This window comes from Cynara cardunculus, unplaced genomic scaffold (genome assembly GCF_001531365.2).
Source record: "Cynara cardunculus var. scolymus isolate 2C unplaced genomic scaffold, CcrdV1 Un_Scaffold_3746, whole genome shotgun sequence".
In the NCBI taxonomy this organism is placed as follows: Eukaryota; Viridiplantae; Streptophyta; class Magnoliopsida; order Asterales; family Asteraceae; genus Cynara; species Cynara cardunculus.
This window is the reverse complement of record NW_020201599.1, coordinates 36,852-51,570: the sequence shown is the minus strand read 5'-3', so window position 1 is coordinate 51,570 and position 14,719 is coordinate 36,852. Positions and strand designations below refer to the sequence as shown.

At 35.7% G+C, this 14,719-nt stretch overlaps 1 protein-coding gene across 8 annotated transcripts in view; it reads left to right on the top strand.

The window, feature by feature from the left end:
- The first annotated feature begins 598 nt into the window (after window positions 1-598).
- Window positions 599-14,719, top strand: part of LOC112503762 (pyridoxine/pyridoxamine 5'-phosphate oxidase 1, chloroplastic) — a 24,217-nt gene continuing 10,096 nt past the window's right edge. For 7 of the 8 annotated variants that reach the window (XM_025107759.1, XM_025107758.1, XM_025107760.1 and 4 more), the window contains exons 1-13: window positions 599-768; window positions 884-1,078; window positions 1,729-1,767; window positions 3,424-3,591; window positions 3,666-3,771; window positions 5,396-5,562; window positions 5,682-5,924; window positions 7,209-7,297; window positions 10,605-10,655; window positions 10,753-10,843; window positions 13,764-13,868; window positions 13,960-14,030; window positions 14,121-14,216. In XM_025107759.1, the coding sequence (XP_024963527.1) occupies window positions 631-768; window positions 884-1,078; window positions 1,729-1,767; window positions 3,424-3,591; window positions 3,666-3,771; window positions 5,396-5,562; window positions 5,682-5,924; window positions 7,209-7,297; window positions 10,605-10,655; window positions 10,753-10,843; window positions 13,764-13,868; window positions 13,960-14,030; window positions 14,121-14,216 (1,559 nt within the window). In that variant the 5' untranslated portion in view covers window positions 599-630. The remainder of the gene's footprint in view (window positions 769-883; window positions 1,079-1,728; window positions 1,768-3,423; window positions 3,592-3,665; window positions 3,772-5,395; window positions 5,563-5,681; window positions 5,925-7,208; window positions 7,298-10,604; window positions 10,656-10,752; window positions 10,844-13,763; window positions 13,869-13,959; window positions 14,031-14,120; window positions 14,217-14,719) is intronic. The other variant, XM_025107764.1, reaches the window with a different exon arrangement.

Here is a 14,719-nt window from a genome sequence, read left to right as displayed (position 1 = left end):
ATATATATATATATATATATATATATATATATATATATATATATGAGGATTGGTTTTCGACCAAAAAAAAATTAATAATAAGAATCCTTATGTATATGGATTCTTACGTATAAACTTTTTTTTTACTGAAAACGAATTCTTAGGGACTGTTTATCAAATGCTTACGAGTAAGCGCTTACCAAGTCAGGTTATCTTATCGGATGAATATTTTAAAAACAAAAAATCTTACTCGGTAAGAGCAAGACAAATATCAAAAGTCTTATCCTGTAAGTGAGGACGACGATTAACATTGTCGGGTAAATTGTTGTATATAATGCTGTTTTTGTTGACTAAATTCTTATTCAATAATTAAGTGATATTGTTGATTTTTAACGTTTACTACTTACATATATGTATAAATCTTTGTGTAAAGAATGACTAAAAGTAAATTTAGATAAAAGAATAACTAAAAAATAAAGCAACCTATCAATTTTGATTATTTATCTAAATTTTCCAAAACCAAAGTCATGGTTTTTTTTGATAAAGGAAAAAACTTTGAAGATGAACGAAGAGGCCACACGATAGTTTGGGTAATGTTACGTTCCACCATGTTTTGAAGAAGTTTTTGGAGAACGTATCCACCCATTAAAAATGCTGCCATTCTTGGGCAAAACCAAGACCATGATATTGACCTACTCTTCTTCCTTCATCACCCATTTACTCTCACTCCCTCCAACTTCTACTCCTACGCTCGCCATATCTTCTTCCCCCCTTCATCGATCTTCCAAGGTAAACAAGCTTCTTGTTCTTCATATCTATCTGTTTCAGTTTGCATGTAGATAGATACCGATTATGTGTACGAGCAATCTTAATTAGTTTGTTTGACGTTGGAATGGTGATTTAGGTTTTTTTTGGTTCGATTTTGAGGTACAAGTTTCGGGGATATTGTTTTTCCGGGGTGAATAGAGGAGAATTGATGGATAACAACACCAAAGTGGTTCAAGATCATGACTCAGTTACGTATTTGAATCATCGAGAAGCTGCTGAGGTTGATGAAATCCTTATGGGTTCTCTTGGATTTAGCGTCGATCAGCTTATGGTTAGTAGTTTTATAGTGAATTTAGTATTTGGAATTTTGTTTGGTATAAAATAACATCGTAAACCATAAAAAGGGCAATCCCCTGCACCATGGCTTATTGGCTTTGCTAAGTGCGATGGTTAGAGAGGAAAGTCTTTGTATGGTTTGTTACTGTGACACAAAAACTTTGACCTTCTAACAAGTCCTGAATGGATAAATTTGTCTCTTTGGATAAATAAATGAGTGTTTGTTGTTTACTTTTTTTTTTTAATCTGAATCAGCAGTCTGAATAACATAAATTGGCCGAGTTACCCCCAATATTAATTATTTGAACATCAAAAGAAAAAATCGTAAAGAGGCCGAACATGGGGTGTCTCATATGGGAAGGAGGCGGTGCTTTAAACAAGGGGTAGGGGTAGGGGTGTCATTTTTGTGGCTGAATGGGGACAACACACTATTTCTATCTGTGCGATTTGGCCATGTTTTGTGTGAATAAGCCACAAGTAAACAACCAAAATGAGCTGTGTGAATAAGCCAGATAGATCAATAAGCCTAATTAAGCCGCAAGTAAACATCCCCTTAGGAGTAGCCTAACAGTGGTCGGCATAAGATATGGTTACTAATGTGAATTATTTTTATCATCTTTTTGTTTTGATATATCATATATGCAGGAATTGGCTGGTTTGAGCGTTGCTACAGCGATTGCCCAGGTGAGTTGTTGTGTTGTCACACCAGAGCCTTTGGCTCGATTTGTTTGGACATGTAATGTTTTAAATTTTGTGGGTTTTATGTGTATGGTGTGCAAAGGAATGGTAGGCGATAGTTAGTACCATTTCTTGATTGGATGAGAAATAAAGATGAAGGGAGAGGAGATACCCGATATATGGAAGTTAAGGCTGCTGCTTGTCTATGTATGCAATAATATATGTTATTATTTGATTTCTTTTACTTGGATTCGTCATTTTATGTAATCATTTTGCATCATGAGATTGGGTTGGACCATTGTGGTGCTAGAGGTCTTGAATTTAAATCCCGTACTTGTATATTGTGTATTGAGTTATCGAGGATGTTTCAATGTGTGAGAGACACACGTTTCTTCCTCTTGAGTATGGTTTCTGAGGTGATTGAAAAAAAAAACAGCATAAAGCATAATCTTATTGGATATTTGAAGAAAGGTCTCAGGTGTGCAGTGACACCACACTTCTACTTAGTGCCTCATACCAAAGAGTGTTGGACAATCTTTATAGCTGAACCAAGTTTTTTGCGTGGTTAGCACCCTTCCACCTTCGTATTTTTTTTATGGCTGTGGCCAAATGGTTCATCATCTAACATTTTGTTGGATGTAGAAGCTGAAGAAATGTAATCTTGATATGATGGGGTCTTGGGGATGTCATCTCTTGGAGAGGGGTCAGTGTTTAGTAGTAATATGGTGTCAGAACCGTTTTACGGAGACCCTGATGGAACATGCTGCTAGTCGTAATATTGATGGAAGCTCAAGTTGTGGCATTTTCTTGTTTTTAAGAATGACTTGGTATAGTTATGTTCTAGTCCCCTTTGCATGATTTCAGGAACTATGGATCCAGTCAAGGTAAAAGTGATTGACTTGGTTTTTTGTTGCAAACAAAACATTGTTCTTGCAAAAATGCAACAACAAAACTATCTTTTGCAAGAATGATCAACTTTGGACAAAAAATTGCCAAGTATGATTTCTTTTTTTGGCATTTATTTTCCATGGTTTGACATAAATGACTACTTCTTGCAAGCTATGTTATGTATGCAAAGCGAAGTATTATGGCTCAAAGAGTCCTTCACGTATCATGGCATATCAACTATTAGTGTAATTACTTGTGTATTTTGAAATGAACCTATTTGTTGATCCACTAGAGTATGGTGAGGATGTTTCCTGTAAAAACAGGGGTCTAAAAAACTCGAAAGGGCATTGTATGTTGTCACTTTACTGTCCTTTTAAACAAAATGGAAGTGTTCATTATTGCTTAAAGGAGGAAGCGGGTTAAGTGAATAAGTTGCAACCCAACTTTTTTCTAATGAGGTGGTTAGTGGTGCCCAAGAGGGCACTCATAGTAAGGTGAAATACTCATTCAAAGGGCATTATCAATGCATTACAACGCAATCATTATAATCCCGTGATTACTATTCCTAACTTGTAGCTGATAATATTTAATGTTGTAATTCATCTCTATAATCGGGCATTAATGCATTACAAGCCAATCATTTGTGAAGCTTGTCGTACATATCCATAATATAAATTTCTCTTAGTTTCTTCCCCGAAAATACCACTTGATGCTTTAGAGGCAGATTATGCTAATTTGATTTATGCTTCTCTGTCTTGATTAACTTTCTGACAGGTTTACAATACAAAGGAGTATAATCGTGTATTGACCATATGTGGCCCAGGAAACAATGGTGGGGACGGTCTTGTAGTTGCTCGTCATTTGTATCACTTTGGATATAAACCGTTTGTTTGCTATCCAAAGCGTACCGCAAAGCCCCTTTATATAGGTCTTGTGACTCAGGTAGAGCTGGAACCTGAACAACGAAATACACATTTATTTATTGTGTCTGGAATGCTTATTTGGTATATGTGCAGCTAGAATCATTGGGTATTCCTTTCCTGTCTGTGGATGATCTGCCTATGAACTTATTGGAGGACTTCAACATTCTAGTTGATGCCATGTTTGGCTTTTCATTCCATGGTAAAATCTTTTTCTTGTACCCTGATGCAACTCTTTACTTCTCATTCGTCCTTCTCGTGAGGAAGTGCATTTAGTTCTTGTTTGGCTGCTAGAGATATGGGTTCAGGGATTAGATATTAATGAACAGAACTTGGATCATAAATGGATCATGAACAGATTCACTGTCTATAAGTAATATTTTGACCCTATTTCAGCTTATGGGTATCACGAAATTTGCTTGGGGATAATCCAAATACACACTCTGTATTTGAATGCAAAATCGAGATCAAAACACACGGATACTATTATATTTCTCATATGTTAGAATGAGATTGAAAATCCCCTTAAATAGTATTTACTCTGCCGGTTAATTTGGATGGTTAAGTGGTTGTTTGAAGATAAGAACATTCATCAAATAACTACCAATAGACAAGATTAATAACGGTTATTGCATCAAATTTCAGAAGGCGACTTGCCTTTTGAATCTAAGTCCTACATTTTGAAGTGAAGTTCAGAAGGCTACATGCCCGCTGATCAGTCAGCCGGACCACCGCCAAGGGGCTATGCCCCTAGAACCCCACAAGGGGGAGCAATCCCCTTGACCTCTGCTTTATGGCAATCTTAGGTCCACAGTAGCTTATACGAGTGTGCACTTCGCACCTCCTAATTTATGCTATAACCAATAAAACCCATCGACCTTATGTAAATCCCAACTACATTGAAATGCTTGCTAACACTAAAATCACCAATGGGTGTGTCACAGAGAAAAGTCCCTAAGAAACTAGTTTTTTGGTTTTGATGTCAATGTTATAGTCTTATAGAAGGAACGAGAAGCTGATATGAATATTAGTCATTCTACTAGATTCAGATGTATGGAAACGGGGAGGATAATGCATACCCTGTCCCCAACCGCGATCCCCATTTAAACCCCACGTCCCCGACCCTGGGTTCGGGGAACCCGTTGGGTACCAATTTAGTGAAAATAATAAAACAATGTATTTAAAATTAATATTATAGTGAACCGTCACTACATTAATTACGTATATTGAAAATCAAATATATTTATCATTTAATTATAAATGTATACATATGTATATATATATATACTTATTTACACACACTATATAAATATATTGAATAAAATAAAAAATTTAATCGGGGTCGGATTAGGGGGGGGGGGTAATGCCATCCCCGCCCCTCCCTGAACCCACTTTGGGTATGAAAATACATCCCCGCCTCGTTATGGTCGGGTACCTGTGGGTAAACTTTCCTTCTCTAGATCATGGATGAAGTGCCATCAAGCATTGATTGTCTTCTGTGATTGTAAATCCCTTTGGCATTGAATCCGATCCTTGCAGCAACACATATGGTTGCTTCCCTGTGAACCAAGGTTGCACATTCAACTTCAAGCCAAATAAACCGCCCTTTGCAAAAGTGCAAAGAAAAGACTACCCCAACTAGTTTGGTATAAACTGTTTGCTGTTGAAATGGACAAACATGATCTCTTACATCAATTAACTTCATTCTTGTCATCAAGTGCATTCCTAACAAGAAAGAAATTAGTTGGATTACAGATTTTGATCTCACATAACCTCATGTAACATTGCAACAGTCATAATTTCTGTATATCTATATCATCTTTCAGGTACACCAAGGCCACCATTTGATGATTTGATTCAACGACTAGTCAATCTTCAAAATTGTAAAGAAATAAATCAAAAACCTCCTGTCATTGCCTCCATAGATATCCCATCTGGGTGGCATGTGGAAGAAGGAGATATAAGTGGTGATGGAATCAAACCTGACATGTTGGTACGTTCTCATAGAAATCTTGCGTTTGGAACAAATAGTAAAAAAAGTAGCCGACCTTAAGCTGTTGATAAATTTATCCTTGATGGAACATTTATCAGTGAAATTTTCGTTTCGTTCAGGTTTCTTTAACTGCTCCTAAGCTGTGCGCCAAGAAGTTTTCTGGTTCCCATCATTTCTTAGGTGGGAGGTTTGTTCCACCGGCTATTGTAGACAAGTTTAAGCTTCAACTTCCACCATATCCTGGAACTTCTATGTGTGTTCGAATTGGAAAGGCTCCACAAGTTGACATATCATCAATGAGAGAGAATTATATTTCTCCTGAGCTCAGGGAGGACCAGGTGGAGGCTGATCCCTTTGTTCAGGTATGACTTATGATCCATGTGCCTTCAAAAATTTTTAGAGGCGAATCTTCGGACCGTTTTATTTTAGGACATTTTAGAGGTGAAAATTTTACCCATTATAGCATTGGGTAACCTTTTGATTTAAATTTACCCATTATTTCCATGCCACCTCATTGTCCACGTACGCTGTCCACATGTACTATAGTGATGTGACTTTCTTATTACAACATTGTACTTTCAAAATTATTTTATTATAGCATCTACTAGTTCTTATTAAACAATGTACTTTTAATTTTAATATTTAGATATTTTACATGTTATTTAATAAATATATTAAATGAATAAAAAAATTCTAAATTATTCATTAATATACCAATATTAATAAAACTTTGCTGATATTTTTGAAAAAAATGTGTTTTTTGTAAAAAAAGAAAATAAGAATTGTTCCTTTTTTTACCAAAAAAAAATATTATCTTTTAAAGATCATATCATATTTGTTCAAAAACTTTTCTTGACCTATAAATATATTAAATTAATTAGATTTTTTGAATTATTTATTAACAATTTATTTCGTTAACATTTTAGAGAGAACTTTAAAAGATATGTATTTTTTTAAACAACATAAAATAAGAAGTGTTACCTTTTTACAAACAAAATATATCTCGAAAATAATGTATCATATTTATTTAAGAAATATTTTACTTTAGAATATTTAATTTGTATGCAACTTAATAAGAAAAAGTCAAAAAAATTAAATGTTTTTTTAAATCATAGCAATGAAAAATGAAAATCACTAATAATAATTTAAAATAGGTTTTTATTTTTATTTTAGTTAAGTCATCAAAATGATGTGTCATCCACATCACCTCATTAAAGCCACACAAGCAAAAAAAAGTCAAGGGGTTAACTGATTGAAAAGGTAACAAGCTATCCATTGCTATAATGGGTAGATTTTTGTAAGTACGATGCCTTAATAAAAAATAGTTTGAAAGTACATTGCTGTAATAAAGAAAAACAAAAGTAGGATGCTATAATAAGAAAATTTATGAAAGTAGGTTGCTATTTCATGCATTCAACCCTTTTTTGTAATTGTGTATTGTTGACTGAGTCGCTTATTGACCCATTATGCATTCAGAAAAGATCAGCCAATTGGTTCCTTGATCTAGCATCATTCTTATCTGAATTCTGAAAAGTTTTATAGCCCAATTACATATAAGGCTTCAGTATGTTTGTCAGTATTTGCACTGGCCTAACATTTAAATGGTTGAATTGTGTATCCTGATGTGAGACTTTGTTTTCTCCCAGTTCCAGAAATGGTTTGATGATGCATTGGCTGCTGGCTTGAAGGAGCCAAATGCTATGGCGTTATGCACTGCTGGCATAGATGGCAAACCGTAAGTATCTGTATCTAATGAGATATCTCCTACCATAAGTATCTGCATCTAATGAGATATCTCCTTTTATTTTCATGATAAGTCGAGATTGCAAATCCAGTACCGAACTCATAAATTCTTTAGTATACTATTGCAAATCATTATCATGTCATCTCTGACTGTGCTTTTGGTTACTGAATTGCATCCCCATCCGAAAAGTAGGTAGTTAGAGACAACCGTAACAAGTATCAAGTCCTGAATCATAATATGGTTTTCTCCTTGGGTATGTAGGATACATCTGTCACAAATCATATGTAAATGAACATGACCCTAAAGAGGCCAAGTCATTGTGAAGTGACTCAACACACCCAGTCACCCACTTTGTTCAGGATCCAAAATTCCAAAATGGTGCTATGAATAGGACCCAAAAAGGTCTTTTAGGTCCTGTAATATATTCTTTGTACTTCGAGACTAGTGCCTGAATATAAGAGGGAATACAACTTATGTAATGATTATATATCAGTGGCGGATCCAAAAAATTAGGCCACTGGGAGCACATACAAGGATGTCAAAAAAAAAAATCAAAACCAAATAACCCAACCAAACCAAGACGGTTCGGTTAACGAATAAGGATAACTTATCCAGTTCGGTTTTTATTACTTAATTTACCGTTAAGGTTGAACCCAATAACACATTATACTATTATTTTTATATCAAAGTTGTTAAAATCCCAAGGCGCACTTAGGCACAAAGGGTCTTGGGGCCTAGGCGCAAGGCGCAGGCACGAAGCGCTGGCCTAGGAATGCTAGGCGCATCTTATAAAAAATTATATATATATATATATATATATAATATACATACGCACATAGTTATACACAACTCAAATATCATTCTATAAAACATAGTTATTCAATCTCAAAGAAGTAATATCAAACGTATCTCAAAAAAGTCTTGACTAGCATAAGCCTACAATGCAGCAAGTACAAGCCTCCAATGCAGCAAGTAGAAGCCTCTAATGCAGCAAGTAGAAGCCTTCAATGTAGCAACCAAAAGAGAGAAGGATTTAAAGGCCTGAGGAAGAAGTTTTGGGTTTTAAAGCCATGAGGGAGAAGCATAGGGTATGTGACGTATTTATAGGGAGCAAGTTCTAGGGTATGAGAATTGAATAGACTTATTTAATATTAGGACTTATCTAATAAATCTTTTTTGTAGAAGTCTAGGAGGTTATAAGACTTATTAATATTAGGGTTTGACTTATTTAATAACTCTCTCTCTTGTATAAGTCTAAAAGACAAGAAAGTTATTTAATAATAGGGTTTGTTTGACGGGTTTTAGAGAAATCTTCACAAGGCGCACCTAGGTCCATAAGGCGCCTCAACCAAGGCCTAGCTCCTTAGTGCTATCAATACGCTTTGCCTCAACATCCAAAAAGCCCACAAGCTTGTGCTTTATGCGCCTCAGTGCCTAGGCATGCCTTAGGCGCGCTTTTCACAACTATGTTTTATATATTTTACTATTTCCGTTATACCAACACTATTAAACACATTACACATTAGTACAAAATTCGAGTTATTTATAATGCGCTAGATGACTAGAATGAACATAATGAAATAATGTATTACACAACTAATGTAACAGATCCTTTTCATATAATATTTTTACATAACCTAATAAGATTGATAGAAAAAAACATAAATTAATGGACAATTGAGGCTTCCAAAGGGGGTTGTAGGGTTGGTTGGGGGGGGGGGTGTTTTATTGATGGGGGCACCAAATAGTGCCACAACCAAAAAACATAAAAAGATATAATTTGTCCATGGCTTCATACATGGTTTTTAAGCTTTGAGTGGGGGCCCTTCCCCCCATTGCTTAAAGGCTATGTTCGCCACTGTTATATATGATCTCGCATTACATCACTTATAACCAGTTGGTTTTTATCAATAGGTCTAACATGGTTTATGTTTTTCTCCCATGTACAAGCTAACAACCCATGTGCAACGTCCGTGCCACTTGAATGGCATGTGATGGTGTAAGCTTTCGTCAGTAACACAGGAGGTCGAAGTTGAGATAGTGGTCCCACTCCTGCATACCCACATCATGAAGATACAACTTATGTGATATGGTATATGATCTCGTGTGCTCCACTTATAACCGATTTAGAACTAGGATGCCATGGCGTTCATAGTAAGCATAATGAAGTCACGAACAAAGAACGCTCCACTTTTAGTCTTAGGTTATGTTTCAGATGTTCTACTTTATTGTCAATGTTTAGAAGATAAGTACCTTTCCGATATGCACATATACTATCTCTTGAAATAAAGAACATTTAAAATGCAAACAAAATGTGGTTCCAACGATTTAGGAACACAAAGGGAAACATGTCTGTACATTTCTACTGAATGATGCTGGTTGAATTTGTTTTCTTAACTTGCTTGCCTAGTCAAATGTGGATATGATCTATGACTGGAGGGTAGATACCCATTATTTGATCTTCCATGTTGAAAGTGTTACAAGGCATATTGTCATCATCCCGAAAGTAGATTTCAGAACCATACCGGTGCGAATACTTAACGTTTAGACAAGAGTCTGAGACATCAATAGAAAACTTTCACTTTGGACATGGTTTAAGTAAAATGTTTTACTATTTGTCAATACATACGCTGTGTTCTCGAATTTGGGAGAACATAAAAGAAAAGAAAGGAAGGGAAAAGAAGGGAAAGGAAAATAATTTTTTTTACTTGTGATCTTGAAAGAGAAGGAAAAGAAAAGAAAGAAAATAATTTTTCAATAAATTTTCATGTTCTTGAACAGGAGAGAAAGGAAAGGAAAGATGCCATTTTTACAAATACACCCTTTAAAAATGTCCTTTATAATGAAAGGTTGGGTAGTTTTGTAATTTAAATAATCTTTTTAAAGGGTTTTAATTTCTTTCATTTCCTTTCCTTCCCTTCCCTTTTCTCCCACACCTGGAAGGAAAGTTTTGGGAGGAAACTTATGATTATTTTCCTTCCGTTTCCTTTCCTTTCTCTCCTAAAAAAGTTTCAAGAACACACGTTTCTTTTACTTTTCTACCCTTTCCGTCCCTTCCTTTTCCTTTGTAAAAACATTTCGAGAACACAACGTTAAAATGCCTTCTAGTAAGTACCAAATAAAGATATATTGTCGACCCTAATCGATACCACCAGATTAGTGTGATGATGATCGACAAATAGGTAATTTGATTTGGAATCTTACTGCAATTTTCGTGGGGTTAGGAAAATTTGCAAAAGAGGCATTTGCGTGTTTGCTATAACATCTGGAAAGTGACATTGTTTTGTCGTTGATGCAGTTCATCACGAATGGTGTTGCTGAAAGGATTCGACAAAGATGGTTTTGTCTGGTTAGTGATCTGTGGTTATACAAGCATCATATGCTTTTTTAGAGCGATATACAGTTTCTTTCTAAATTTAATCATGTCCACTATAATGCATATTCAGGTACACAAATTATGCAAGCCGAAAAGCTAAGGATTTAGCTTGGAATGATAAGGCATCAATTCTATTTTATTGGGATAGGTTGAATCGCCAGGTGAGCCTAGCATTTTTTTTTCCTAGTACCGCATTTGTGTAAAGAACATGCTCTGCAATTTTATTCTTAAAGATAGACATATACTTGCCAACTTAAGTCTTCTTGCATAGTAAAACAGTTCCCCAAGGATAACAACCTCTTTTTCTAAATGGTGAAAGGGATGAAACTGGAGCATGTGACCGTGTATGATTATGATTGTAAGATTCACATCGGTTGGGGAGGGGAACTAAGGTTGCCTTATAAGGGACTAGATACCTCCTCTATTAGACGCGTTTTAAAATTGCGAGTCCAGGCGTGTGGACAAAGTGAACAGTATCTGGTACGGTTAGCCTGGGATGTTACAATGATGTTGTGAGAAGATTATCAATCAAAAGTTTTTTCTTTCCAAATGAAATTCTAGAGAAATTTTACAAGTCACTAGAGTTTCTGAACTCGTACTTGGCTTTTTGATGCAAACAAACCATCCTTCTTGCAAAAGTGCCAAAAAAATGACAATAAGTGTGAAGGAAGGTTCTTCTGAAAAATCTGTCCAAAACTGGCCAATCTTGCAAATTATAGTTGTTTTTGGCATTTCTACAAGAATGGTGGTTAGTTTGTAATGTGAAGTCACATACAGTGATTCAAGAAACTAGTAACTCAAAACTTTAACTCTTGATGTCTATTTCAACTCTGCATCTTTGCTGATGCTCAGCTTCATGATCTCTTACATCTCCATGTTTTTTTTTCTTTTAAGTTTTTCGAAAGGTAAAGTAAGGGGCGTTTACCAAACACTTACCTGGTAAATGCTTACGAGTAAAATTCAACACTATTATTTACTTATCGGGTAAGATTTTAGTCAACAAAAACGGCATCGTATGCAACAATTTACCCGATAAGCGCTAACCGTGGTAAGAGTCATAGCTTTCACTTATGGGGTAAGACTCTCGATCCTTGGCTCGCTCTTGCCGGATAAGATTCTTGGTCCTTGTCATATTTATCCAGTAAGGTAATGTGAGTTGGTAAGCTTACCAAGGTAAGCGTTTGGTAAACGGCCCCTAAATTGTATTGAATGTCTCCAACATAAAAGTCTTGAGCTTGGAGATTGAAGAAGCTAGAAAGAGCACCCTTACATTCAAATCTCAAATACAACAATTGAAACCTGAGACTGTGGGTGTTCACTGAGGGTGCGTTTCGTATCTAGACAGGATAGAACACGACAAAGTAACTATTTAGAGTTTTGTAAGACAAAACTGGAAAGGGCATAATAGATAAATGACCAATTTACTCCTAATGAGTTGTTCATATATTTTATGTTGTTTGATTAATTATGTAATTTATCAAGTTGTAATAAAATAAATATTTTTTATAACAAAATATATCATCCGGAAGTTTTCGTCAAGATGATTGAAATGACAAAAAAAAGAAAAAGTTTATGTCGTTTCATTTATACCTTTTCTATATTATTTTTTATTAATATTTAATAAATTACATAATTAATCAAGATATAGAAACTGTATATAAATAATATTTTAATGACAGTAAAATGAAAGTTTAAAGAGCATAAAATGCAGTAGATAAAATTTAGAGAATGAATAAAATTTAAACATAAAGGCTTAGTTGATGTTTTAGAAGATAATTATCCATTTTTAGATGGACCTCCGATAACAGCTTTTTGGGGTGATAGTGGAAAAGTTGACAGATAAGTCACGGAGCGTGAGTTAGGGCCTAATATCGGGCCGAAAGGCATAGTCGATGGACAATAGGTGAATATTCCTTTACTACATAGGTGTTATTTTGAGGTTATATTGGTAAAACAAAGGTTTGTTCCACCTTGTTCTATGGGGTGGGGGTCGTACACTTTGTTCCACTCTATTCCTGTCTGTTCCAATAGAAGTCTTGGCAAACATGGAACAGTGATCCTGTTCTGTTATGTCTTGTCGAGTGTACGAAAACGCACCCTGAATGTTAATTGGGCTTGTTACGAAGGTCATGGCTTGTTATTTGTCTCTGATTTGGGCCTATAATGGAAAAGTTGACAAATAAGTCACCATATCGAACTTACAAATTCGCCAATTATGAGTTGCGTGCATACAAATTGTTGAAAAACTTGACTAGCCCATTCAACTCTATCGTCCCTCTACACTTAATATTTAACTTAGATTGAAATCAAAGTGGATTGGGCAGACCCAACGTCTAGGTGGCACTCTATCCGCTTAGTAGAACAATCTGCAACATATGTTTGCATTGAAGTCCAATAACAGAAGACATTGCATTTTGCACTTAAGAGTTGTAACATACTTGCAGCAACAAATGCAAGTGAGAGGATTGAATTATGATCTTGCTAAAACTGGGCACTTTACTAGCGTTTGGGTCACGAACTCCTCTAAAGGCTCAAATGGGTAGACCAACTGCCATTAAGCTCTTCACTTAGGCACTCAATTATGAAGGCTATCAAGCTCACTCTTCTGTTTAGTCAAGGATACTAAGGGTCTGTTTGTTAGCAGCTTAACGAGCTTAATGGGACTCACAGCTTGTTCGGTCAGCTATGCATGACTGTTTGATAGTGGCTTAATGATATAGAAAGTGACTTATCTAGTAAGCTTCTAAGGGGATCTTTATGCAGAAAGCCAAGTTTTTTTTTTCCAAACCAGCCCCTCCCAACTGAAAAACAAGCTTCTTCCATCTATGAAAAAACCCTCCCAAACAGAAACCTTCTCAATCCATACAGATAGATTAATCCACAGAGACAACTTTATCCATGCAGGGCTTAATGGAAAACCAACCTAACAGCTCCTAACTGTATCAAATTGCTCCATGAAATGTCGTCTTAGTTAGTTTATGACATTGAAGCTTGATTAACTTAAACCCTAAACCTAAAGGTACATAGATCTTTTCATATTAGATGAGAACCCCTTTATCAGTTACGTTCTTTGATTGCCAGGTGCGAATCGAAGGGTCTGTGAAGAAGGTTTCTGAAGAAGAATCCGAGCATTACTTCCATAGTCGCCCTAGAGGAAGTCAGATTGGTGCAATAGCTAGCACACAGGTTTTTGTTTCGTTCTTTTTTGATTTTCCATCACTTGATGTTACTTGCTCCTCTTTTCTGCACGGACGACTTACAGTCTTACGTTTTTCAGAGCACTGTAATTCCAGGACGTGATTTTCTCCATGAAGATTATAAAGATTTGGAAGCAAAATTCTCTGATGGGTTAGTGATGTATATATATATATTTGAATTATAGGTGTTCTTAGATTTCTTGCTGATGTTTAATCGGTAAAATAATTTGTTTTTCTGCAGAGCTCCAATCCCGAAACCAAAACATTGGGGTGGTTACAGGCTTACACCTGAATTTTTTGAGTTTTGGCAAGGACAGCCATCTCGATTACATGATAGGTAGTCTTCTTTATTTTTCTTCTTGCTAAATTTCATCTAATAATGATAAGAGGGTTTCACACAATCTAAGGGCCTGTCTGTTAGCAGCTTAATGAGCTTAATGGGACTCGCAACTTATTCGGTCAGCTATACATGACTCTCTAGTAGTGGCTTATTTAGTAAGCTTCTAGGGGGAAGCTTTATGCAGAGAGCCAAGTATCTTCCAAACCTGTCCTTCCCAATTTAAAACTGCTCATTCCATCTATGAGAAAACCCTCCCAAACAAAAACCTTTTCAATCTATACAGACAGATTAATATACAGAGACAGCTTTGTTGGAATGTAGGCTTCGGCCTACTAAGTTAGACAAAAGGGAGGAGGCATAAAGTAAGGAGCCAGCCCTAGCCCAAAAGGAGCCGGTCCTAGTCTCTACCCTAGTTTCCTTGATTAGGAGATAACCCTAATTATGTTTGTCTATATATATTAATCTCATTGTACTTGTAAACATTTGTAGCACCTAAATAA